The sequence below is a fragment of the Tenrec ecaudatus genome, chromosome 1 (assembly GCF_050624435.1).
Source record: "Tenrec ecaudatus isolate mTenEca1 chromosome 1, mTenEca1.hap1, whole genome shotgun sequence".
In the NCBI taxonomy this organism is placed as follows: domain Eukaryota; kingdom Metazoa; phylum Chordata; class Mammalia; order Afrosoricida; family Tenrecidae; genus Tenrec; species Tenrec ecaudatus.
The window spans coordinates 143608453-143636009 of record NC_134530.1 but is presented as its reverse complement, the minus strand read 5'-3'; the positions used below and the strand labels follow the sequence as shown (position 1 = coordinate 143636009).

General features: G+C 41.8%; 1 protein-coding gene across 1 annotated transcript; it reads left to right on the top strand.

Annotated features, from left to right (window-relative positions):
- The first annotated feature begins 856 nt into the window (after positions 1-856).
- Positions 857-26552, top strand: PSMA5 (proteasome 20S subunit alpha 5). Its single transcript, XM_075559078.1, has 9 exons — positions 857-1015; positions 5134-5200; positions 12487-12613; positions 14984-15051; positions 16456-16563; positions 16721-16779; positions 17286-17388; positions 20054-20140; positions 26314-26552. Exons 1-9 carry the CDS (start codon positions 987-989, stop codon positions 26389-26391), a joined length of 726 nt encoding a protein of 241 aa, XP_075415193.1. The 5' UTR covers positions 857-986; the 3' UTR covers positions 26392-26552.
- Positions 26553-27557: the final 1005 nt, after the last annotated feature.

Genomic DNA, 27557 nt, shown 5'->3' with positions numbered 1-27557 from the left:
ATAACTGGATATGGAACGCTGGCAGTTCCCTTTTAGTCACATGACCAAAAAACCCCCCAAACTTAACCTACTGCCAGCGAGTTGAGTCCGACTCACAGAGACCCTATGCCCACTGAATAACTTAACTATATTTCTTGAATACATAACGCATTAACAGGTTTCGATGGAGGCACATTAAATGAAGACATGGGCAGGCTAGTCTTCGGACATTAGAGAGAGCCGTGAGCAAAGTAGCTTCGACTTCAGCGTTCTGGGTCACCGTGTCTGAAAAGTGTACTTGGGTGGAGCGGTGAGGTTCGAAGGAAGAGCTGGCAAAATTACCTTCACCATGAGGAAAGTTGGTTTTCTTAGACTACAATCTACCGAGTTTGAGCCCGGGTAGGAGTTGGCTAAAGCGAATGGATTCTCCCCGACGGCGCCCGCTCAGACCCACTGCAGAGTAATCCCTCACGGAGGGAGTCGAGTACTAAGGCTCGGGTCACAGCACCGAGGACAAACATTGTGCCAAAGTCCGAAGAACAGAAAGTACACGCCTGAGTCGACTGGGCACGGAGCAAGCGGGACCGGGGTGCCTTGGATGCGGTTATGGCACCCGGTGAGGAACCGGAGTCTCCGAGGAAGTCCCGCGGCGGCCAGCCCAAGGGCGGGTTTAACACTTGCCCCACCCGGCACGCTCCGCTCGCTCCTCTGATTGCAAGCGCCCTTAGCAACCGTCCGCGGTCAGAGCGGAAGTGCAACCTCAGTTCCGCCCTCCCCGGACGAATCAGGCCTGGCGAGGCGGTGCCTTGGCCCAATCACCTGGGCGGGAACTGCTATTAGCCAATAGGAGGCAGACAGGGGAAGGCGGGCCGAAGGGGTCGCGGACGCACGCGCAGTCGGGAGCAGGGCCCTCTCTTCGGTGGCCGTGTGGGTGATTTGGTGCTGGTAGGGTCTTGCCGGCCCACAGACTTTTGGAACTGCCACTGCCGCCTTTTCCTGCCCTCGCCATGTTCCTCACCCGGTCTGAGTATGACAGGTCCGTGCGGCGTGGGGCGGCTGGGTCCGGGTGCCAGGTGGGCAGGCCCGGGGCCCGGCCTCGGCCTGGGTTCTGCCGTGTCATGGGGCGCCCCGGGAGCCGGAGTCTGGCGTGGCCGGGGTATCGGGCCCTCCCTTGCCGCCCGCCGTGCCCTCCTAGAGCCGGGCTTGGGCGAATTGGTTCAATTGGCCCGGCCGCTGAGTCACGGCTGGGCCCTAACTGCGAGCCAGAAGCTCCTGCTGGTGCTGGCCGACGAAGCCTGAGGGGGTCGGGAGTGCGACCTTTAACCTGGAGGCGGCCGAGGGTCCCTCCTCGCGCAGGTTATCTTTCTGCTGAATGATAACTACCTTATTAAAAAAATCTGCCCGGAGGAAAAAGGGAGTTGAAGAATTTTTACTGGGTTTGTTCATTTTAGCCTCCCCCTGCCTCGCTTTCTGATCTGCCTGCAACTTCGTTTTCCATCCCGTCAGCTTGGAAATGGAATATTTTCGGACGAATAGTTCCTTCAAAATCGCGAGAGCAGAAGGCAGTCGCAGTGAGGTCGAGACAGGCTAATTTTATGGGAACGAAAGTTTTGGATGGTTCTCTAGAGATTTCTCATGCTGATTCCATTCGACATAGGCCTTTGGAAATTTTTCAAAGCAAGGCAATTTTCGTGTGCTGACCATCTCTGATGTTTTCAAAAATCAAAGTGGTGAAATTCTTTCTTTTGAAAAGAATAAAAGGGTTTGCTAAATTACTACATTGTACATCCTTGTGCCTTAGCTATTTTTACTTTCAGTTTCTGTCTTGCTCAGTTAAGTTCTGCATAAAGCCGTTGAGTTTCAAAGTTTCAAAAGAGCCAGTTTGCTTTGTACCAGGTGGTTCCACAAGTTGTCTTGCTTGTCAGTCACCAGTTGCCCTGTCTAAGCTTTAGCACCTGAGACTACCACTTTTTCTTTTACTGACTCAGAAATGTGTGAAGTTGAAAGACTGACATCTCGTTTTTACTCTTCCACAAAATAACTTGGTTAGTCAAAATTTAGCTTCCGGGGTGCCAAGAGTATCATCTTTGATATAATTTTTGAAAATATTTTCTTGTGCTGTAGGTGAATTTTTACACTGCAGATTAGCTTTCCAATCAGTCGTTCAGACCCAGATTGTTCTGTGACATTGGTTGCAATCTTTGGAGCCTGGCGATGCTTCCCCAATTTTTCCCATTGGTTCCCCTTTTTCCATTTGCCAAGTTTCCCTGTCCTTGCATTCCCTCTGTTGTTGGCAAATGTTGGGGCTTGTGTAGTTCATTTGGTCTTATATCATTAACTCAATTGACCCAATGACTACAACAATAGGCCCCAACATAATAGGAGGCTGGGACAGGTCCGGGCAGTGTTGTCCTTTGTTGTATTGTACATAGGGTCCCAGTGATTTGGAACAGCAACCTGGGGTTAGCAGAAATAAGGGAAAAGAAGGATAGTGTGAGATACTGGGTTCTTTTTAATGCAAAAGTAAGGAGTTTGTGTCTTATTCTGTAGGGGGCCATTAGTTTTTAAAAAAATAATTTTATTGGGGGCTTGTACAACTCTTATCACAATCTATACATCCATCCATTGTGTCAAGCACATTTGTACATTCGTTGCCCTCATCATTCTCAAAACATTTGCTCTCCACTTAAACTCTTGCATGAGAGCCATTAATTTTCGCTTTAAACAGTTCTGTAATCATAACTGGGTTTTCCAGAGATTGAGTGATTGGATTAGAAGCAAGATGGAGGGTGTACCATTTAGGAGGCTGTTACAAAAGTTGGGTGAAAGGTGAAGACATTGAGTTACTGTGGGGAAAGAGTTGATTTGAACTGATAGGACTTAGCATGTGCTTGGATATGGGAGAGGAGGAGAAGGCGTAGAGTCTTCAGAACTTTCTAGCTTGGGAAACTAGGAGAATGAAATATTTTGAATGGAAAATGAAGTAGGAATGTCAGTAAACAAACCTCATTTTGCAGGGGTGCTGGCTGTGTTAAATTATTTCAGACTGGGAATTGTTGAGTGTTAGGTGTTAAATGGACACACAAGTGGAAATGTCTAGGTCCGTGCGGCGTGGGGCGGCTGGGTCAACCTTGAGGTAAAGATTGGGGAGTAGGTGAGCTTTGGTACAGATGAAATAACTCAGGGAGGGAGTAAAGTTGAAGAGGGCAAGAACAGAAGCCTATGTTAGGGAAAAGGTAGCAATTTTCTAGTAGGAATTCTCCCAGATACTACTTTCTTAGTACTCTGCAGATTACAAAATTCTTTCATACATGCTACAGAGTTCTGTAGAGGGACGGTGACAGAGGAAGGCCCTCAAAGAGATGGATTGACAGCGTGGCTACAATAGTAGGCACAGGAACAGTTATGAGACTGGTGCAGGACCCCGTAGTGGACAGTGTTTGAATAAGGTTGCTCTGAACCGACCTGATACACTGTAACAACAATAACAGTTGAGTACTTCATTGTTTTTGTGAGTGAGGCAGGTAGTTACTTATTTTTCAGTTGAGACAATTAAAGATTAGATCAATGTTCACTTACCTAGTAAATGGCAGGATGAGAACTCCAACCCAGGTCTTCTGACAGCAGACTTCTTTCTGACATTTTACATTGTGGGGTAGAGATGGGAATTTGATAGCAAATGACTCCAGGAGCAAACAGGAGGCTCAGGTAGTAGGATATTCCTGAAACCATGTTCTGCTAGGCTGATTAAGAACCTGGACTCTGTACTCAGATGGCCTGACTTTGAATCCAGTTCCACTCCTTAAATACTGAGTGACTTTGGACAAATTACTTCCTTGTGCTTTAATTTCCTCACTTGTAAAATAGTATCTATCTTAGAGTGCTTGCTTTATAGGATTTTTTTTGAGGATTAAGTGAGTTAAATCATTTCAAGACTTTTTAATAGTACCAAGTATATAGTAATATCAGTGTTTAGTATCTGTTTTACATATTGGGGTTATATATAAAATTTCTTTTAAAGTTCCTTTGATAAAACACAGCTTGAAAACACTGTCCTCATATATATTGTTACCTTTTACACGGTACTCAAAAAACCCCAAACTGCCATTGAGTCAACTCTGACTCACAGAATCCATAAATCAAGAATCACACCATCTTTGCTAAAATATTTTTGATACATATACATTCACTTTTTATCTATTGAAGTATAAGTAATATAGCAGAAAATTCAAGTAAAAGTATACATACAACTCAGTGACAATATATTCTGATGGGTTTTTAAAGCCATTTTATTAATAATTTGTGTATGAAACAATTCAATGCCTTAAATATATGAAAAAGAATTGTGCAAATCAATTTTGCAAGCATATCTAGTGTTCATTGCGTACCAGAAGGAGCTCTGTGGTATAGTAGTTTAAGTGGTTGGCTATTATATTAACCCACCAGCAAGTCCATGGAGAAGCATGTGGCAGCTTTAGCGTCTGTGAAGGTTGTAGCCTTGAAGTCCTATTGAGCAGTTCCACTTTGCCCAATAGGGTCACTATCAGTCCTGATTGACTTGACAGGATGCATTATCAGGATTGTGTGCTAAGACCATGATAGGGGCTTCTCCATAGGGATTCCTACCATACTGGAGCAAGATGATAGGAAATGTTTTATAGAGAAAAGATGCCTGGCATATAGTTAATATAGCTATATATTGAGTGATTGAACAAGGTTGGAAACTACATGTATACCGATCTCATTAAGGTGACAGCACTAACACACATTAAGTAGAAAAATGTACCTGTGATTTTCCACTTTTACTAAAATGTAAAACAATAACGTCAAATGGTAAATAATGAGAAGCTGAGAATAAATTCATATTTCCTTGGGTATTTCCTGATATTTTGGGGGCATGAAGTTAACCAGAATATTTTGAGAGTGATTCAGGATCAAAGCCCAAAAGTCCCACATTTCTGGGAGTGGGGCAGGATGGAGTTTTATATATAGGTTCCACTGAGAATGAACAAAAACAGAACAAAAGTATAGGTTTTGTGGTTGAAGAGAATAATAGCATGCACATTTAATAGCCATTTGAGCTAGATGTTTAACAACTTGAGTCTTTGTGACTAGTTTTGCTGGCAATTTATAATACCTCTTTTTAAATTATAGGGGCGTGAATACTTTTTCTCCCGAAGGAAGATTATTTCAAGTAGAATATGCCATTGAGGCTATAAAGGTATAGTATTAAATGACATGCATTTTCAAATTTCATAATTAACTTACACTTTGCTGGTAAAACATTTGGACTAAATATGTTTTGACCATTCTTTTACAATATGTGCTCTATTTCCCTTTGGCCAACTATCATTAACCATTTTAAAAACATTTTAAATTCTCCTAACATCTCTTTCAAAACTTTTTGAGCACAGAGAGAGGTAACTGGCTCATAAGTAAATAAATAATTTTTTCTTGGGGTGACTTAGGAAGTAATCTTTGTGTTTCTAATCCATTGACAATGGATTTAGAGTTAGCACTTGGCATTATTTCCTATAAAGCCACTTACCTAGTCATTCCTGTCATTCATCTTGGCAAAGCTGTGAATTTGAATGAGGGACTCCAGGAACAGAATGAGAGATTTGTTTTGTAATTTAGTAATATAATACCAAATAGTTAAAAAAATAGTTTAAACCATTATCTAAAAAAATTAGAATGTAAGTTGACTATGTAAACATAGTTATGAAGTGGGGCCTAAAATTTGTTGAATTCTAAATCAAGAAAGATTTTTTTTTCTCTCAGAAAAATAACCATAGGGAACCATGGGTATCTAAAATCTAACTTTGGAAGGAATCAATGAAGGTTATTAAAATGACAGGAGAAAAAGATGTCCAGGTCCTACTTTGAAATTCTGGTTTTGGCTCTCTGGGGTAAGGGACAGACACATCTACTTTTAAGGACTCCCTCTGCGATTCTAATGTTTAATCAGGGTTGAGAATCACAGATCTAGCCTCTTTTGTGTTATTTTTACTTGAATAGTTCTAATGGAAAATTCAAGAGCCCTGGTGGCATAGTAGTTAATGACTTGGGCTGCTAACCTCAAGATCAGCAGTTCAAAAGCACCAGCCGCTCTAGTGCAAAAAGATGAAGCTTTCTACTCTTGTACAGAGTTACAGTCTTGGAAACCCACAGGCACAGTTCTTCCCTATCCTATAGGGTTGCTGTCAGTGGAATCTCTGATGGCAGTGAGCTTTTTAGAGAGGCATTATTTAACAGGAAGGAACCCTGGTGGTGTAGTACTTAGGAGCTGGGCTGCTATCCCCTTGCTCTGCAGTTTGAAACCACCAGCATTGCAGAGGGAGAAGGCTGGGCTTTCTACTCACAAAAACAGAATCTCAGAAACCCACAGGGGGTCACTGAGCCAGCCATTTCTCAATGACAGTGAGTTTGATTTTTGGTATTTTACAAGATGGCTCATTCTACTTGAAAGTGTTCATCATGGCTTAGAAATTTACTCTTGTGTTAAATCATAAGTCTGACTTCCTACAGCTTCCTTCAGTTAGCCCTGTGACCACAGAATACGTAACCTCTTTCATAAGCTGAATCTTCACACAGTTGCACTACTGTGCTTCCCTGAAGGTTATCTGTGCTACAAAGAACATACGGGGGAAGTGATTGTATGAGGATCTGAAAAGAGACAAAAGAGTTTGATAAGCATTGTGGCCGATAGTGGGTTAGAAGATGAGCCAGCTACTGGTATCTATTACTGATCATCTTTGCTCTGTATTGAAGCCTTATGTTACTCTGAAGTGCAAGATGCACAATTCCAAACTATTGTATTTCTTTTGAGCCTCAGTTAAGACAATAGTTTTGTTCAAGGGTGTGTGCCAAGACTTAATCCTGTGTTTTGGCTCTGCTTTTTTAAACTCCTCAGTGCTGATTTGATTTCTACAGTGCCTAAAGAAGATGAGGTGCTATCTGATCTCTGAAGCTTGGTTTGGGCTAGGCTAGAAATAGTGATGTGACCCTTAATGGATGTGGTTAACCTGTATGAAAATTCAGGTCTTTGAAGTTTCAACAGCCTGGCTTTGAGTGGCTAGAAACAATCTGATAAATGTATGGCTTTGGTACGAGCTCTGGTGACGCAGTAGTTAATGCTTTGGGTTGCCATCCACAAAGCCAGTAGTTGAAAAAACACCAGCTGCTCCACAGGAGAAAGGGCTTTCCATTCCTGTGAAGAGTTAGAGTTTTGGAAACCCTTAGAGGCTCTGTCTGTATAGGGTCGATGGCAGTGAGTGTTGGTTTTGGAAGGCTTTAGTATTACGAAGGCCTTGAATGACTGCAAGTAAGTGACTGACAAATAGAAACAATCACTTGGAGGGAGGTGCCCTACGTTCAAGTCTGATCTCTTTCTAGGGTTCACACTCTTCCTTCCCAGTGTAGCCTTGGTGACTTAGTGGTTACACATTGAGCGGCTGCTGATTTGCAAGATCAACAGTTTGAAACCACCGGCCACTCTGCAGAAGAAGAGAACCCCACAGGGGCAGTTCTAACCTGCCCTATAGGATTGCCATGTGTCAGAATTCACTCAGTGGGAGTGAGTGTGGTTTGGTTTTCCTTCCACTCAACCCCTCGGCCCAAACCAGAGGTGGTAGTGGGGGGTGGGGGGGCAGGGGTTAGACAGAAGTTTATACTGAGTATCAGGGCTAGGGAATGTAAGTATTAGCCCCCCCCCCCCAAAAAAAAAATCTTGATTTTGATGGTTTAAAAACAACAAAATAGGCTGTCTCAAAAATACTGACTTTTCCCCCTTTAATATAGAAGCTGCCCTGTGTACTGTAAGATGTTTAGGGGACATCCCTGGCCTTTTATCCAATAGATTCCAGTAGCACCCCTCCCCCTTCCTAGTTGCAACAACTAAAACTGTCCTCAGGCTTTGCCAGATGACCCCCTCGGAGACAACATAGCACTGAGTTAGATCAAAGTAAAGTAGGTATGAATTGTTCTGTACAGTTAGGATTTCCAGATTAGAACAGCTAAGCACTAACTTCTGTAGCTGTGGTTGGGGTTGTGTGCCTTTGAGTTAGCCCTGACTCATTGTGACTAAGTATAACGATGAAACGTTGCTCAGGCCACCTTTGTAATCTTTTGTACGCGTTGTTTCATTGTTTTTTTGTTTTTTGTTTTTTTTTAATTTTAACAATTTATTGGGGCTCATACAATTCTTTTCACAGTTCATATATATACATGTTTCATTGTTTTGACTTGTGTCACTTTATCTTATTGAGCAGTGGTTCTCACCCTTCCTAATGCCGCGACCCTTTCATACAGTTCCTCAGGTTGTAGTAACCCCCCCCCTCCAACCATAACATTATTTTCGTTGCTACTTCATAACTGTAGCTTTGCTACTGTTATGAATTGGGTGGCTCCTGTGAAAGGGTCGCAACCCCCAGGTTGAGAACCACTGTTGTGAGGCTTTCTGTAAGGAATTGCTGTTTCTTCACATTCACCTGTAATTTGTAGTGAAGGCTGAGGTCTTTGACCTTTGTCAGTCAACACACTTCAATTTACCTTCATTTTCGTTTTCAACAAGCAAAATTGCATCATCTTCATGTTGCTAATGAAGCTGTGTTTATGTGATAGTCCATCTTCTCAGATTATTTCTCTGTGTGCAGATTAAACTAGTCAACCTTGAAATGATATAATCCTGCTATGTACCTTGCTCACTTCCAAACCACTCAGTAGTCCCTATTCTGTGGCAGCGGTTTCTGCCTTTTTTATTTTGAAGTATATATGCTTGTAGTGGTAGAATCATAGGTAAGATGTTTTATAATCTTTGTAACAAGAAACAGCAATCCCTGATACCCCCACAAGTACCTTCCCTTGTGGGCGGTGTTTGTGTTTGTGTTCCCCGCAAACAGCTATGAACTCTTTTAGCTGCCAGTTTTCTTGTTACTTACTTCCATATCTGGACACAGACATACATATGTATTTTTCTAGACATTCTCATTGACTTTTTATTAGGAAGGATAAGGAGTCTTTCAGCCCCAAATTTCCTCATAGAATGAAGCTGGGGCAGGGGCAGCCTTCCGACTATGCAGCCACATGTCATGATTTTGTTAGATCATTGCTCCACATTTGTTTTCACTGGACTGTAAATGCTATTCACAGCTGAACCATTTTTTGTTCTGATTATTTTTCTGTTTATACCACTTGATTTTCTGGGGCTTATTAATTTTCTTTATGTAAAAATGTGCGTAATTTAGCACGTACATGTCAATTCACCCCCAAAGTCTCTCAAAGTTACACAAATAATCCTCTCAGGACATTTAAGCACATTAGGCATGTTAACGGGTTCCTAAAGAAACCTTGGAGCTTTCAGCCTGCCCCAGTCAGGACTGCTTCCCTGGTCTGGTGCACAGCTATAGGTGAGGAGGCGCTGCTGTTGGCATCGTGCAGGGACTCTGTTCACTGCCCCTCCTGTGCAGTCCCATCACTAATTCTCCAATAGTTTTCATCAGAACAATTTACAAGGTATACTTTATTTCCCCTTATTAATATCTGGTTCTTTTTTGTTGAGATGAAATACCATTTTTCTTCTAGAATTTTTTTCCTTTTGAATTGGTCAGGTTCTTCAGAATTTTGTTTTTCAAACTACAAGGCTTGACTCATTTGGTATTGAAATCAGTTTAGTTGGTCATGAGGATTTTTTTTTAAGTGGAATAAAGCAGTAGATACCGGACTCTCTTATCCATAGTGTTGGTGAGTTTTTGTTTGGTTTGTTTTTGCAGAAATCTTTAAGTCTATATGAATGTATTTGAATCCATCTGTATGTTCTGGTCATGCTATAAAAGATTTCTTAATGTGTTTTTTCATCAAAAAATTTGAAAGACTCTGCTCTACAGCAAATCGCCTCTCTTCATTATTTCTTCCTGGAGGGTGTTTCTGACTTCTAGCTTCTGAGAGTTGGGTGGGGAAAAAAGGCTGAATGGGGTTCTTAACATTGCTTTTTCTTAATCCTGTTTTCAGGAAAATGAGATCCCTAAGTGACATATTAGGTTATGCATTGGGTAGCTAACCAGAAGACTGGCAGTTCAAAACCCTTTAGCTGCTCCACAGGAAAAAAATGAGGCTTTCCACTCACCTTACAGTCTCGGAAACCCACCGTGGGCAGTTCCACCCTGTTTCTACAGGTTGCTAGGAGTTGGAATCGACTCCATGGCAGAGTTGTGGTATTAACTGAAGAGGTTGGCAGATGGAAGCCACCTAGTAGTACCGGAGAGGAAAGTCCTGGCTAATCTGCCTTTGTAACAGTATAGCTAAGTCTACTCTGTGGAGCATAGTTCTAATATCTAGCACACTGGGTTGCAGTGAAATGGAATTGACTCGGCAGCAACAGGTTTTTAGTAAAAGAGCCCCTGCTTCTGCTGTCTGGTATCTCAAGCAAAAGCCCTCTGTTGCCCTACTTCAAAGAATGAACCTCGTCTTCCTCTGGAGGGAAGGGGCATATAGCTTTGCAGCAGGTGCGTCTGGGAATCATCCTTAAGCAGACACTACCCTAATCTTTCCATTTTTATCTCCTTCATTTCCAATCGCAGAAATACTCTTGTTGTTACTGTTTCCTCATTCTCATGAGGAGTCCTGTGTTAAGAGTTGGCTTGTTTCCAGACTTTCCCTGCTGCTATCGTAAAGATTCAGATGTCTTAGTTCTGTTGTAAGTTGATGATCATTACACATTTGTTTTCCAGCTCTGATAGCTCATTGCTGTGTCTTTTCTCATCCTCTTTGTTCTGGTGGTTATGCCCGTGTCTCCCCCCACCCCCACCCTCTCCCCAGCTCTTTAGTCTTGTGTTGTCAGGCTTAGGAGTGTCTAGTTATTCCTTAGTTACAAGTATGAACACCTACTTTTTGACAGTTTATCTCCTGAAGTTATGCATATATTCATTGATTTTTAAAGAATACAATAAAAGCTGTGTATATTTAATAACACTTCTAAAGAAAGCTGTAATTTTATGTACATGTTTAAGAAACAATACATATGGGTCATGATGTACAGGCAGGTGTAACAAATATGTTTATACCTAAAGATTGATGGAATCTTCTAGAATTCTGTGTGATAACTGAGGCATCTAGGAGGCTGTCATTCTAGGAAACCAACAATTGCATAAGAATATGGAGGAGAGAGTGCTTGTAATTATGGAAGGCTTTATGAATGAGGGGTGGGATTTGATAGAAGGAAGAGTGTCTTCAAGACGGCTAGCATGAGCAAGGGTGCAAAAACCCAAACCAAACTCACTGCCATCGAGTCAATTCTGACTTATGGTGACCTGACAGGTCAGGGCAGAACAGTCCCTGTGAATTTCCAAGACTGTAGCTTTTTATAGGGAGTAGAAAGACCCGTCTTTCTTCCAAGGAGTGGCTGGTGATTTTGAACTGCTGATCTTGTGGTTAGCAGCCCAACACATAACCACAACACCACCAGGGCTCCTAAGGATTCAAAAGTAGGGAGTAATGTATGAGAAAATGGGTTGGTGAGATGATATCCTGAGAAATCTTATTGGGGAATAATAAATGATATGGTTAGGAAAGAGAAATAGAACAGGTCATGGGGGTTTGGGAATCTTGTTTGAATTTTCTGTTAAACAACTGTTATAGGAGGTGGTTAGTTTTTGAGAGAAGACATAATAAAAATACCATTTTACTAGATCAATCAGGCCATAGCATGAAAGGTACATTGGGAGAGAGAATTTAAAATGGGGAGACTACGTAGGAGGCTAGTGAGGTTAATTCAGGCAAGCAAACGTAGTAAGAATAACGTTTGTTGCTCACTGTGTTCAGGGCACCATTTTAAGTAGTATTTTTTGGTGTTAATGCATTTACTCTCTTGATGTAGGTTTTGGTATTATTACCATTTTAGAGATAAGGACACTTAGGCATAGAGAGGTTGGTGTAATTAGGATGGATGGCACGGAAATTGAGAGGTGACTTTTAGCTATACTTGAGCTGTGGATTATTAGTAACCCAGAATGATTGATTCAAGCTAATGTGTCTATGTTGGCAATGATAATGCTGTTTATTTCTTAGTTCTTTCTTTTTGTTTTTTAAAGTAAATAACATTTTTGGAGGTCACATTGGTTTGGGAAATACTACTTTTGGGGATAGTTGAAGGTAGAGGTGAAAAGAGATCAACTCTAAGAAAAAAGTAGAAATAGATTACTTTTTGACCATTATGTTTAGAATGTTGGAGTTCTCCCTCCTCTTCCCAAAACATTGGTGGTGGAGTTGATCTTTTTTCAGATGCTTTTAAGACCTTACTGATTTTCCTGCTTGGAAGCACAGAATTCTGTAAGCTAAGGATCTTAACATTGAAGAGGTAGTACAGTCCCACATTAGGGTATTCTTTGTTCGCTCTGTGTGCTAGATGTGGCTGATTGAACCTTCTGTCTTGTGAAGATAGACAACGATTCTTGTGAGTGTCTTAGATGCTCTTTGACCTGTACTTGGTAACCACCGCATGTTTCTCTTTAGCTTGGTTCGACAGCCATTGGGATCCAGACAGCTGAGGGTGTGTGCCTAGCTGTGGAGAAGAGAATTACCTCCCCACTCATGGAGCCCAGCAGCATTGAGAAAATTGTAGAGATTGATGCTCACATAGGTAAGGAGTCGGGGAAAGCCCTTCTGTAGGATCCACCTGGGTCTTCCATGATGTCCAGAGGGTGATTCATGAGATGAGAGCCTTATCTTCTTGCCAGCTCTGGTTTTCCAGGCAGTAGACCAGTGTGTATAACATAGGAGTAGGAAGCAGTGGCAAGACTCGTTTGTGTTTAAACTACTTTTAGAAGTTCCCATCATGCTTAAAGGTATAGCGAATGTGGGAGCTATTGAAATGTGTAAAGACTGAATCATAAGCTAGCTCCCAGTGATATATGTTAGTCCTGGTGGAAAGCCTTCTCGTCCAGGAGCTCAGGATCATACCTGGGAAGCCAGAGGTCACCACTGAGAAGATGATGCTCAAAACTCTTCTGATTACCGAGGTTCAGAGAGGAGAAGAAGAATAGACTGTGACCAGACCAGGCTTCTTCCTCTCTTTTTAGATTTCTCGTTTCGCCCTCATGCTTCCTTCCTACCCACTCTTCCTCTTTCTTCCTCTTTGTCATAATTACTCTCATTTATCTTCTGGCATGATTTAGCATTGCAGATTGAGTAGTTCTGCTTATTTATAGCATAACATTGTAGTTGGCTATCCAAATTTTCTTGATCTGCTTAGCCATCTAAGTAACATTGGTAAAATAATCAGTCTCTTAAAGATAGCAGAACTCAATGCATGCTAACTCTGGAAGCTTGACTGTCTTTCCATACTTAACCAACTGAGGTGTGGCCTTTCAAGGTTAGGACAGTGTATCTGCTTTTTTTCAAGACAGCTGTCTTTGAAGTCAGTCATTGTCACTTCATTCAGCCACTTGAGAAGCATCTATGTGCTAGATTTTGTGTCAGGCCAAGACTACAGGAAGAAGTAAGATACAGTTCTGTCTTCCAAGAGCATGCAGTAAGCGCGGAAGAGTACATGTAAATGCAATGAAGTGATACGACATTGACGAGACCTGTGTAGTGTATGCTCAATAGGCTACAACTAGTTTTACCTGGTGCCAGTGGCAGTGGAGTTTTCAGAAAAGGATTCAAAGAAGGTGATCCTTCATCTGAGTTGACTTCTGAAAGATAAGATCAGTTTGCCGGGTGAACAGTTTCAGAGTATAGCCAGCAAAGCATTGTAGATGAGACTAGAATGAGCAGAGCCTGCAAGTAATTCAGTATGACTGGGAGGTGAAGTGTGGCAAGAGGTGTGACTAGAGTAGGTGGAATCCTCCTTGTATCCTGCTAAACAGCTTGAACTTGATCCTTTGCAGTGAGGTAAAAGTCTTAAGCAGTGAGGTAATACATTATACATTTAGAAACACTACTCTAGTAACAGGTGTTGAAATTAAAGACAGGGAGACCAGTTAAGAAACTCTTTAAGTTGTTCAAACAAAGAGGTGGTAAAAGCATTAACCAAGTCAGTGCCAGGGTAATGGAGAGTGACTGACTAATGCTATTCACCAGGTAGAAATGGACAGAACTTGGGATCTGATTGACTGCGAGGAAGATGAAATCTAAAAGGGATATAGGATGAGGTGAATTGAAGATTCTGTGTTATAGCCAGGATATCCACAAGGCTTCAAAAAACTTGTGGGAAAATGAGATTAAAAGGTAATAGAATTTTTCCATAAACTTTTTGAAGCCCCCTCAGATAAGCAAGTCATTTGGTTTTATAGCTCTGAAATTTAGGAGGAACCTCTAGGCCTGAGAGTTAGACTTCAGTGTCCAGCATATAAAGTAACAGTTGTACCATAATTTAGGTCTTTTAGACCACCATACAAACTTTCACTCTGATTAATTAGTTCGTTTGTAGATGAAAATGCTTTTGACCTTATCCTAGGGTCTTGTAATCCATGATAGATGATTATTTTTATATACTTGGTTAGTGTTTGCCTAGTTGGAAAGTGTATCAAGGTCTAGAAAGAGGGCTATAGGGACGGTTACTGGTTGCGGTCCAGCCCGTTCTGACTTGTAGCAACCCTACAGGACAGGGGGAACTGCCCCATTGCGTTTAGAAGGCTGTCCTTCTTTGTGCAAGAGGCTGCCACCACTTCTTTCTCCTGCGGAGTCGCAGGTGGGTCGGAGCCATTGCGCCACTGGGGCCGAGGGCTGTAATGTGTGGGAAATAGTTTGTGTATACTTGATCTACGTTTCTTCTCTGCCTGTCTGCCCAGCTGAGTCTCTCCTATATTAGAGTAGCTTTTCATTTGTAACAGAATTATACTTGGATTCAGTGCAGATCATTTCCCATCTAATCTATTGGTTTTATTGCTGTGGGCTTGCTGAATGACTGCCATGATTTCAGTCCAGAATTTCAATATTTCTTCAGCGGATGAAAGAGTTTTACAGTGATTTGGCTACTGGGTGATGAACTGTTGGCTTTACATTGCAGGTTGTGCCATGAGTGGGCTAATTGCTGATGCCAAGACTTTAATTGATAAAGCCAGAGTGGAGACACAGGTAAAATGAACACCATCTCCCTTTTGTACCATGATGCGTGAGTTCCTTCTTAGTGGTGATGTAGCTGCCGGGGCCAGCTTGCAGTTGGCTGTCACTGTCAGATATGGCTCTCCATCTTGAGAGTGATTTTAGAATCCCCAATTCTGACTTCCTGAAGCCTAGAGTCCACTGGCCAGCCATTGCGGTTTTAGGTGTCTTGGTCAGTAGTGCTAACATCCCTTGCCTTTTTTGATGGGGGGAGGTGGATTATTTGCTGTCCTTCAATAGAAAGCATAACGTTCACTGCACCATGTCCCTGTGGCCTTTTCTGTGGGAGCACCATAGCAGAAGGCCGTCAGAGCTGAAAGACTGCCTCATCGTTTGTCTTTGCTGCCAGACTGGCTAATAGAAGCTTGCCTGTAGTGAGTAAGGGTCATGCCAGTCAACTTGAGTAGTCAAGAATGCTCTTTTTAAAAACGAAGCACCTACCGTCTAGAGCAGTGGTTCTCAACCTTCCTAATGCGGTGACCCTTCAATACAGTTCCTCATGTCGTGGGGACCCCCTCAACTATAACATTGTTTTTGTTGCTGCTTCATCACTGTCATTTTGCTACTGCTATGAGTTGGGCGACCGCTGTGAAAGGGACCTTCGACCACCAAAGGGGAGGGAGCGTCACAGCCCACAAGTTGAGAACCTCTGTGGGTTTCTGAGACTCTTTAAGGAAGTTGAAAGCCCTTTCTTTTTCCTGAGAAACAATTGGTGGTTTTGAACTGCTGACCTTGCTGCTAGCTGCCCAACATGTAACTGCCACCAGGGCTCGTCAGAAAATAGTATAGTAAGTATAAAATGCCTGGTTGGTCAATATTTTTTACAAGTTTGCTTTCAGTGTTTCTGCAAGAACAAGCCACTGAACTTAAACATCAACAAAATGATAAGGTGGTATCTTTGAGAGAAAGAATGTCAGCATTTTACTTGGTGAAAAAGACTGAATTTGGTGCTTCGAAGGGTCAACCCAGTTTCTCAAGTTGGTAAACTTTTAGTCCAGAAGATCCCAAGCTTACTTGATTTACTGCCTCCTTTGCAGAAGGAAACAAATTGCCTTCCTCTGTGCCCCCCTGCAATTAGAACTCCAGGGTAAAGTGTAGGTGTTTGCTTCTGCAGGGCTCTCGAGTTGTTCCACTGCCCACTGCTGGCCACTTAGGCTCCTTCAGTAAAGGCTTTTCTCATCCCTGTATTTCTTCCTGTCATCCAGCCCCAGGCACTTGAGTTCAGTTGACCTTTCTGCCCTAGTCTTTCATTAAGAAAAAACACATTTGAGCCTTCTATTTCCAGTCAGAGTCCTGAGGGCTACATGTACTGAGATGGTGAGCTCCTTTCAAGCCTTTCCTGTTCGAAGGGCAGACCATGCTTTGTTCTTCTTCTAGAATCACTGGTTCACCTACAATGAGACAATGACAGTGGAGAGTGTGACCCAGGCTGTGTCCAATCTGGCTTTACAGTTTGGAGAAGAAGATGCAGATCCAGGTGCCATGGTGAGCATTATGCTTGTGCTGATTCCCCCTCCTTATAGGACTTAGCGCACTTGTCCTATCAATGTATCTTTCCCAGCCCCACTACCCTTCACACACCCTCCACCCAGCACCCGATTGTATAGCCCTGCTCTTAGTAGTTCTTGCTCTTTGGTTCTAGTCTCGGCCCTTTGGAGTAGCACTATTATTTGGAGGCGTTGATGAGAAAGGACCACAGCTGTAAGTACCGTTCTCCCCAACCCTCCACTCGCCCTGCTTCTTAAATGGGGGAGTTGAATTTATAATTTAAGGTAAGGACTGGTGATTTAAGGCACAGAAGATGGTTGTAGAGTTGTAAAAAAGGAAACCTTCTAATCTAAAGTTCAATGATTCTATGGCGTTTATGAAGAGAAAACTTTAGGAATTCCATGAGCTCTCCTGGAATCAGCCCTAATTCTTGGAATAATTAGAAGTAACGTTACTATGTTCAGGACATGCATGATAGTGTTCTCAGAATGGTGATCTGATTCTCATTCTGGATATTAGCCAGGTAGACATACACAGTGACATACTGTGCTATATTTGAACATCCTTGTTGCACTTAGTCGTTTCTCAAACATTTTTTAAAAGCTCTGGTTTTGCCAAACATTAGCATCTTTTGGATCTGCCTGAGTCTGTCAGTGACTGGTTTCCTAACTGTATGATCAAACAGTGATCTTAGCATCTTCATTTTGGGGATTTTGTAGGTTTCACATGGACCCATCTGGAACCTTTGTACAGTGTGATGCTCGAGCGATTGGCTCTGCTTCAGAGGGTGCCCAGAGCTCCTTGCAAGAAGTTTACCACAAGGTAATTAATAATTTCACAGCTTTTATTGTTGTTTAACCAGCGTATGATAATAAAATGTATAGATGTTAAAAGTTCAGCTTTGACAGTGGTATACAGCCTAAAACAAGGTGTAGAAAATTCCATCACCCCCCAAACGGCATGTTTTCCCTTGCAGCCAGCTATATCTGTTAGTTTTTTTTTTGTTCTTGTACATTTTTATAAATGGAATCATGCAGTTTGTATTTTTGTGTCTGGCTTTTTTTCTTTCTTTTTAACACAATGTTTATGGGCTCCATTCTTGTTGTTCATGTTTATTTCTTTTTGTTGCTGAGCTGTATTCTGTGGTATAGATCAGGGGTCCTCAAACTGCAGCCCGCCGAGGATATTTATCCAGGCCACCGGGTGTTTTTGCCCCGTTTTGTCTTTTACTTCAAAATAAGATATGTGCAGTGTGCATAGGAATTTGTTCATAGTTCTTTTTTTTTTAATATAGTCCGGCCCTCCAACAGGTCTGAGGGACAGTGAATTGGCCTCTGTTTAAAATATTTGAGGACCCCTGTTCTAGCTAGACCCCAACTCATCCTGCTACCCTCACAGCTTTAGTTAGCGTTTCACACTTCCTAATCGGGCTCTTGAAAGACGTGGGTGTGGGACACCCTTTTTGTGAGAGTAGGAGAGTTGATCTGGGGTAACTCTTTGGTGTGGTTGGATCATATCTAAAGGACGGGTCATGCTGGGATGCCTGCTATGTACACCCTAAATATGGTTGATTTTATATGCAAAGAAAGTTAGGTACAAAGTGGGTAAGAACAGATTTCCTAAGGGATCAAGCTGCCTTCATTTGGGCATTCTTGTTCATTAATAAAATAAATATTACTTTATTTTGCTTCTGGATTAAGAGAAGAACACTAAAGAGTAACCCCTTCATTTTCCTCAAAGATCACTTGCTGTATAAAAGTTTGTGGTTTTTTTGTTGGCTCAAAATAAGGCTTAAAAAAAACAACACCTCGGGGTAGGGGTGGGGGGCAAAAACAACCCATCTTCTGAATTAATATTTTCTATATATTTGTCTACTTATGTACAAAGACCTGGTTTCAGAAACCCAAAGGTAAGGACATGGCCCATATATCTCAAGCTGAAAGAATTGAAAAATTTGAAGCCTTAAGTTGAAATATTGAAGGATCCGATGGACAAAATATTGCATGATGCAGGAACCATCAAAAGCAGATGGAAAGATTATACACAGTCACTGTACCAAAAGAACTGGTTGGTGTTCAACAATTTCAAGAGGTAGCATATCATCAAGAACCAGCAGCCCTGAAGGTTCCGGAATTGATGGATTACCAATGTAAATATTTCAACAAGCTGATTAAGCGCTGGAAACACTCATCTGTCTCTGCCAAGAATTATGATAGACAGCTCCCTGGTCAAGCAACTGGAGAAGATCCATACTTCTGCCCATTCCAAAGAAAAGGGACCCGCAAAAGTGGAATTTTTTTGAACAATGTCATTAATACCATATGCAAGTATGCAAGTAAAACTTTGCTTAATTTTTTGTTTTGCTTACATGTGTTTTATGACAAAGATTTTTGACTCTGGATCATAAACTACAGATTAACATTGCAAAGAATTGGAATTCCAGAATACTTAATCATTCTTATATTGAACATGAACATAGAACAAGAGGCAGTCGTTGGAGCAGAACAAGGGGATGCTACACATGGTTTGAAATCAGAATAGGTGTGTATGTCAGGATTGTATCTTTCACTGTACTTATTCAGTCTGTATACTGAGCTAGTAGTCTGAGAAGCTGAACTATATGAAGAACAGCCTCAGGAATTAACAATTTTCAGTGTACAGATGACACACCCTTGCTTGCCAAAAGCTAGATGGATTTGATGAAGCTCAAAGACTGCAGCCTCGAGTATGAATGTTGATGCATGGTAAAGAAAACAATTCTTCAAAGTTGTCAAGGAATTCGTCGTACCTGGATTCATACTCGGTGCTCATGGAAGCAGCCGTCAAGAGATCAGATGAAACACTTCATCAGGCAAATCTGCTGCACAAGAGCTCTTTAAAGTGTTGCAGAGCAAAGAGGTCACTTTGAGGACTCCTGTGCACCTGGCAAGGCGTGGTATTTTCAGTTGTCTCATATGCCTGTGAAAGCTGGACGTTGAAAAATGAAGACTGAAGAACGAATGCATTTGAATTATGGCGCTAGTGAAGAATATTGAAAATGGTGTAGACTCTCCTGTAAGAACACCTAGATCTGTCGTGGGAGAAGTATAGCCAGTGTGCTCCTTAGAAGCAAAGATGATGAAACTGTGCCTACTTTGGTTTGGACGCTTAGTCCCTTCTGACATGCTTGCTTGAGAGCAGGAGAGAGAGAGGAAACCCGTCAGTGAGTTGAAGGACGGACACAGTGGCTGCAACAGTGGTTGAGACATAACAATTCAGGATGGCGCAGGATCAGACAGTTTTGTCAGAGGGCTGATACGAATTAGAACTGACTCGACGGCACCTAACTTACCATTTACTTGAATTCTAGGGATGCTTTTAATCTGTGCTAATTACAGAGTTTGGTTCATTAGTATTTGCCAAGTCATCTGTTCAGGGACATAAAGAGGAAATTGGAAAGGAAGTATTATGTATCATTAATGCCTGATCTTGTCGTCTTTGTTTCCAGTCTATGACACTGAAAGAAGCCATCAAGTCTTCACTCATCATTCTCAAACAAGTAATGGAAGAAAAGCTAAATGCAACTAACATAGAGGTATTAAAATATATGTATATATCTATATATATATTAGCTACGTTAGTTTCCAATGTTGAAGATTGAATAGATATGCTCAGTTCTCAACAAGTTGTTGACTTCCTTTTAATAAACTTGAATAATTAGTAATGGCAGAAGCCAGAACTAATAATAAAATGTGTGAAGATGATGATAAAATGTAGGAAGCAAGCACAGCTTTGTGCATATGTTGTATAACATGAGTGTGCACATTGTTTATGTGGTTGCATGCTATCTTAACTGTCAAACCAGTGAGAATTCTGGCCTAGCCACGTTGACACAAACTCCACCATAGTGCATTATATATGAAAATAGAGTACGTGGATTTCCCATGAGACTTGATTCGTGTTAGCTGAAGGCAGAATTAAAGGGAAGGATTCTCTTCTTTGGTCTTTTCAAGGCTGGTAAAAGATTTGAAAGTACTTTTGTAGATTGAGAAGAAATCAGTAGTATAAAAATGTTAAATAAAAAGTTATTAAATAGTGTTGGAAAGTTCCAGAAGAGAGAAAGCATAGTATAAATTAAAGCGTTGGCCTTGAAAACTAGAATTCATTCAGCATTGTATTTAGTGTCCATTACATGCTCTAGTGGCAGAGTGGGGTAGGGATTGGACTTCTAACCACAGGGTGAGCAGTTTGAAACCACCAGCTGCTCTGCAGAAGAAAGATGAGGCTTTCTGTGCCCGTAAAAAGTTAGTCTTAGAAACCCACAGGGGCAGTCCTACTCAGTTCTATAGAGTCACTGTGTGTCACAATTGACTCAATAGCAGCGAGGGTATATGCTGTGTACTCTACGGCATGCCAAGGCTACACATACGGGCACAGTAACTGAGAATGGCACGGATCAGGCATGTTTCATTCTCTTGTACATGGGATCCCTATGAATCAGAACTGACTCAGTGGGACTTCACAATAACAACATCATTCAGGTACAGTCCTCACTTGATATCCAAGGGGGATTCATTTTGGGATCCCCACTCTCATCTCCATGGACACAAAAATCTGTGGCTGCTCAAGACCCTTATCTAAAGTGGTAGTGTTTACAGATGGCCTCTGTGGATCTTTCTACTTTACATCATCTCTGATTACTTAAAATACCTAATACAGTATAAATGCTACTTAAATAGCACTTGACACCCCCTCTTAGCTTTTAAGGACTTTAGCCACTTAATTGCTCTTTGTTCCCTTAAATATTTTCTATCTCGATATTTAAATAAGTGAATGTGGGACCACGGCTATGGAGGACTGACTGATGTACTGTGCAGTAAATTAGGCGTACAGATACTAACAGCTTGCGCTAGGTTAATGTAGCAGCTGTAACAACAGATTACCAGCAAACACGTAATTTAGATGAAGGCATTACGAGCGCTGCCTGGTGCTGTCTAGGGGAGAGAAGAGAAAGTACTTCAGAAAATGGGAACAGCATGTGTAAAATCTTAAGAGATATAAAATAATTAACTGTGTATGAAAGGGAACTTTGAGGTTGGTTTTTCTGACTGCTGGTGTGTGTGTGGTAAGTAAGATACGGGAGAGCAAAGCATGAGTGGAGAAGAGATCAGATTCTCTTTTTCTTGTATGAAGTGCTGAGAATTGACAGTAGAAAAGGGAGGTAATGAGGAATGAAGATAAGTTTTGAGGTGAATTGGGAGAGATATCCTATATTTCCTTGGTTATTATTCAGTTGTCTTCTGAAGGGGTTGAGTGCACCCAGGAGAAATAGGTAGAGAGAATACAGGAATGAGTTGCCGGACTGTATTAAAATAACAGCTGATGATGGCCTCACAAAGCAAGCTGATGTAAAATGTCAGTAGTGGTTATCTTAGAGAGTATATCACATGCAAGGTAGCTTCAAAAAGTTAGTGGAAAATTTCTAATAGCTTTTACTTTGAATTTTCCACTAACTTTTTTCAGCTCCCTTGAAAGTGACCATAGTGGTCTAGTGTTTCGAGTTGGGCTGCTGACCAGAAGGCTGGAGGCTCACTCACCAGATCACCCCGTGGGAGGAAGATGAGACTTCCTATTCCTGTAAGGATTTATTGTATCAAGAACCCACAGGGCTAATTCTACCTTGCCCAAAGAATGTGCTTGTCTTCGGGCTACATAGTGGATTACTTTTGTTTCACCCTCACAGGAGTCCCAGGACTTACATACCAGTTACCCTTATATCAGGGAGGGAGAGGCCGAGGCACACCACTCAGCCTTCTCTAGGGCCACTCGCTCAGCTAAAACAATGGGAGAGTCAGGATCTGAACGTGGGCAGTGTGAGTCTAGAACTACACTCTTACACTGCTGAGTGGAGGAATCAGGTGTTGGGGTCACAGTAAATTGGGAGAACAGGATTAGGAGGCATATACTTACGGTATTTTTCATCATCTTAGCAAAGATTTGGAAATCCTTCTCTCTTTTTTTTTTTTTAAATAAATCATCTCTTCTTATCATTGGTGATTCTGCCAAACTCAGAGACTCTGATTTACAATGAATGTCCATCTTGACCCGTAGGAGGAGCTTTGTCTCTTCATTCTAGCACTTTTCCCTGGTACTAGTGAGATATAGGGTCATGGCATTTCTGTTCAGAGGAATTCACATGGAGCCACACTGTTGATTCCACAGGAAAGGCTTTAAGAGCTGCTTCCCTAGCTCATTCCATTCATTACAGTGTCACTTTTGAAAGACCTTCAAGTTAAGAGTCTGGATACCTAGATTGTGTCTCTTTCAGGCTCTTCTCATTAACCACATTTGGCCTTGGTTTTAATTGACCTCTGACTAGTTTCTTTATGATAAGAGCACCTCCTCTTGTACAAGATGAATAATTCCACCAATGTTCTAACTTAGAGTTCCCAGACCTAGCTGTCCATCATAATCTTTGGAAGTGGGCCCCCAAATCTGTGTAGTTTTGACTTCTTTAGGTAATTCTGATTGTCAGCTCAAGAAGAAAAGACATTTGGGTGCCCGGTCGGTCTGTAACTACCAAACTAAAGGTGGGTACTTTGAATCCACCCAGTGGTGTCAAGGAGGAAAAAGTTGTTGAAGAGTTTGGTCCAGATCGCCTGTGTGCCCCTGAGATTGCCCTGAATGGGAGCAGCGGGAGGGCGGCGTTTGGTCTTACTCAGTCCTGTCCTCCTCCTGTAGGCCTTACCCGCCCCACGTCAGCGGCTCCCGGATCTCCAGCCCCTTCTCTCCACCAGCTCATGCCCTCCGCAAAGGAGAATACCCCTCGTGTCTTGCTTAATCTTTAATAATATGTCTCCGTATCATTTCCACCCATTAAAAAACACCCAACTCCTATTGAGGTAAACTTTATAGGAAAATGTGTCCATTTAAATGAATCTTGGCAATTGTATAACCACTGTTGTCCACCACCACAGTCAAGGTATATTACCACCAGCCTCAAAAGCTCTTTTTCGCCCCTTGCTGATATGCTTTCTGCAATTCTAGATTCATTTTCTTGTTCTGGAGTTTCATCTAAGTAGAATCATACAAAACACGCTTGCCTTGTTTTACCTTCTTTCCCTTAGTGTAGTGCTTTTAATACTGACTCTGTGTGTGTCCCCTTTAAGCTGCTGAGTATAATTCCATGCATCCTACCTATTTTTGGACCACTATGACCGTGACCCTGCAGAGCAGAAGTCGTATTCAGTGTGTCTCCACATTGCCCTGTGTGGCTGATCTCATGGTCACTTTTTGGACCTTATTTGACATTTTTGGGTAGACAGTCTGCATATCATTTCCTATTCCTGTGCTTGATGACACCTCAGCATATTTCTCACCTACACAGAAACTGGAAGTCTTTGTCTTCCCTGCCTGCGTCCAGTCTGTCCTTTACTCTTACATAACTCGTATTAGTATCCCTCCAGGTCCTGGCTTCCAGTGCTGCCTTTTGTTCAAGCCAGCTCCCCCCCCCCACCGGTGTATTTTCAGACATCTCCTAACATGCCTTCCAGAGTAGCTTAGCACTGCCCTTCCCATTTCAGTCTCTTTTGCTGGTGGGGTGGGTTTCCTAAATTGTATAGCTGCTCTTGCTGATTGTCTCCTTTAAAAAGCTTTTCTGATTCTTATTGCCTGTGAGGTAAATTCTAAACTTACTTTCATGGCATGATAATTCCCTACTCCCAAAGTGGTTGTGCAAGCATTTGGCATGCAACTTTTTAAATCCTCACAACAGCCCTGAGAGAGAGCCCATTTCACAGAGGAGGAAACTGAGGTTTTGGAAAGGTAGAACCAAAAAAACCGAACTGGTAAATGATTGAGTAAGTGAAAGAAAAAATATTTGTTTCACTGATCTCACAGAAGTTATTTTAAAAATCACCACCCAATTCCATTTCTTGGCTTCGCACCCCCTCCAAAAATCCCAAACTAGTTGCTGGTCAGTCAATTCCAAGCCGTGGAAACTCCATGTGTGTCAGGGTGGGACTGTCACAGAGGGTTTTTAGTGACTGGCCTTTTAGAAGTAGATCACAAGGCCTTTTCCTGTGAAGCACCTATAAAGAGACTCTAAATAGAGATTTGTCTTTCATACTTCATTATGTAAGATAGATTCATCACTATGTAAACACAAGCTTATTTTTACACATCAGGTCATGAGTTAACTTCCTGAAGGCAGTATTTGGTTCAAATCCTATCAAATACAATTTTATTTGAACCTAAAAACAAGTGCTGATTTGCAGCCTAGTTCTACTGGACTCTATTTATAGTTTTCCCAGTTTCTGCTTATAAGTTCTGTAATGCCTTACAAGGGCTATCGTGAGTCACGAGTGATCTGACAAAACTCTGGATTCTTCACTCTGTAGTTGATTGACCTTCTGTTATGTCATTGATCATCAAATGCTAAGGACAAAGATGCTGTACTTTAAAAATGGTAGTAAATTTATTTGCATTTTTTAATTCTCTTGGACAGAACTCATACTCTAGCTGGACATGAGTAAATTAGTTACCACATGCACTTGAGTATAAGCTGACCCGAATATCAGCTGAGGTACCTAATTTTACCACAAAAACTGCATTAAAAATATGCTGAAAAACTCAGCTTATTCACGAGTATATACGGTACATGTATTTTGCAAGTATATTTTCATATGACACCTTAAGCAACCCGGTCACCCTGACACATCCTGAAAATATATTTGGGAATCATTTGACATTTTATGTAATTGAGTAAATCTTTTGGGACTACATGTTTGAGAAAACAGTTTTTCATTTGTTTTCAGACCAGATCTTCAGGTGTCTAAGATATTTGGCAGTCTTTTCCCAAACTTTACCTGTGACGAGAAGGAAATAGCAAACATCAATAACTGGGTTGTGGTGTAGTAAGTATCAGGAGCAGATATCATTAAAAGACTGTTCTAATACATTTCTCTTCAAAAACATTTTTTTTAATGCCAATTGAGGACATGGCATTGAAAGCACATTCAACACAAAAGCCCTTTAGGTAAATGTGAAATGGCACCTATACGGGGCTTCAAAAGGTTTCAGGGAAAATACAACTCAAAGACAATGAAACTCTCCCACAAACTTGTTGAAGCCCCTCACAACGCACAGTTACCCAACCAGGACTGATGTCAGCCGCAGGGATGGTGGAACAAGTCATGCCAGTGTCGGAATCCCTTTTAAAAAACAAAATATAAACTCTTCAGTTGTGAAGTTGCCATTGCCACATTGGACATTTAGGGGGAAATAATACCAAACAGTAATGGTTGATGATTACTTAGTCCTTAAGTTCTAAGCACTTTACATATTTAATTCTCCCTGTACCTCAGTCAAATGAGGAAATTGAGGCAGAGTAGCCAAGGGACTCAAGGTCGAGTCACAAGCACAACTTGCAAATATGTAAATGCGCTTTCAATAGACTAGCAGAATCCTTAACAGAAAAATGTTCCGACCCCGTGACTTTGCCGATTTTTATTGGAGTAACTTCAAGAGATGAGAATGATGCCAGGGATCTGATTAACTATTAGGTGGTTCAGCAACCTCAAATGGAAAATTTGGTCAATGACAGTGTTTATTTTAGAGCCTGCACGCTATTTTCGGGACCTGCTGCCTGGGAAGGCTATCCCTGGGACGGCAGATCCCCCAGTTCCTCCTGAACGGCTGCATCACCATCCTGAGCACGCAGGCCACCAGAAAGCCCAACTTCCTAACCTTTTCCTGTTTACTTTCCAGCTAGCTACGGTGCAGCCTGGCCAGAATTTCCACATGTTCACCAAGGAAGAGCTTGAAGAGGTCATCAAGGACATTTAGGGAAGAGCAATCCTCAGCTCTTCTCTGGGACACTTTCAGTTCTCCTGGTTGCCCTCAAATTTGATTTCCAGCTCCCATTTGGGAAATCTCCAGTGTCTGTGCATTTTTTTTATGATGTCTGTACATAAAGGCAGTTCTGAAATAAAAAGAATTTTAAAATATGTCCCAGTGGGCGCTCTGTTCTCTTCTGAAGCAGTCTTGTTTGAAATGGTTAGGGGCACAAAGGGTAGTGATGCTTGTTTCTCCCTGCTTTGAGTGTCGCAGGAGCCCTTGTGGTGCTGAGAGTTCACTTCCTGCTGGCAGGCCAGTCCTCGCAGAGGTCAAACAACCAGAAAGGTCTGCGTTTGACCTCTCCAGCTGCCTTGCGGGAGCAAGCCGTGCAGTCTGCTTCCTTCAGTGATTTTACAGCCTTGGGGGCCCTACGGGGCAGTTCTCCTGTCCCACAGCATCACTGTGAGTTGGAGTTAACTGAACAGCAGCGGGTTTAGTTTTGGGGTGATGAGAGAATATTCTAAAAATGTTTTAGTCACCACAATGAAGCAACTCATATACCATTAATCCTTGGGTTTTGGCAAATTAACTCAAACTAGTCCAGCTCCCCCCAGGTGGTTTGTAGGTATCAATACAAGTGTAAACTGGTTCAGACCTATAGCTTCTCTTGAGTAAAGATGTATTTTTGCTGCTATTCATTAACATCCGTAAGAAATTGTACACTGATGATAAATTGCCTTTTTGAGTAGGCCAAATTTTCATTAATACTGAAAAATAATACCTTTGTCTTATATGAACATAAGGATAGTGGCAGACTAGCCTTCATGTTAACAGTGTTCTGGGGAGTGTTCTAGTGGCCTTAACCTGGGAACTAACAATAACACAGATAATTAGATCATCTTTCTCATCCTCTCCTTACTGAGTGTGAGCGAGTGGGACTTCCGCCTTGGCAGTTCAAACCTACCAGCTGCTCCTGGAGAGAAAGGACACTACCTGCCCCATAAAGATTCATAGCTTGGGAAACCCTGTCTAGGGTTGCTATGAGTAGTAATTGGACAGTAGGGTAATAGAAAACCATTTAAAACATACTAGCTAAATTTGATTCACAGATTTATTGCCTGCTATATGCCCAATATGCATTGGAAATAGGGCTGTGAACATGCCGGAGAGGGTTC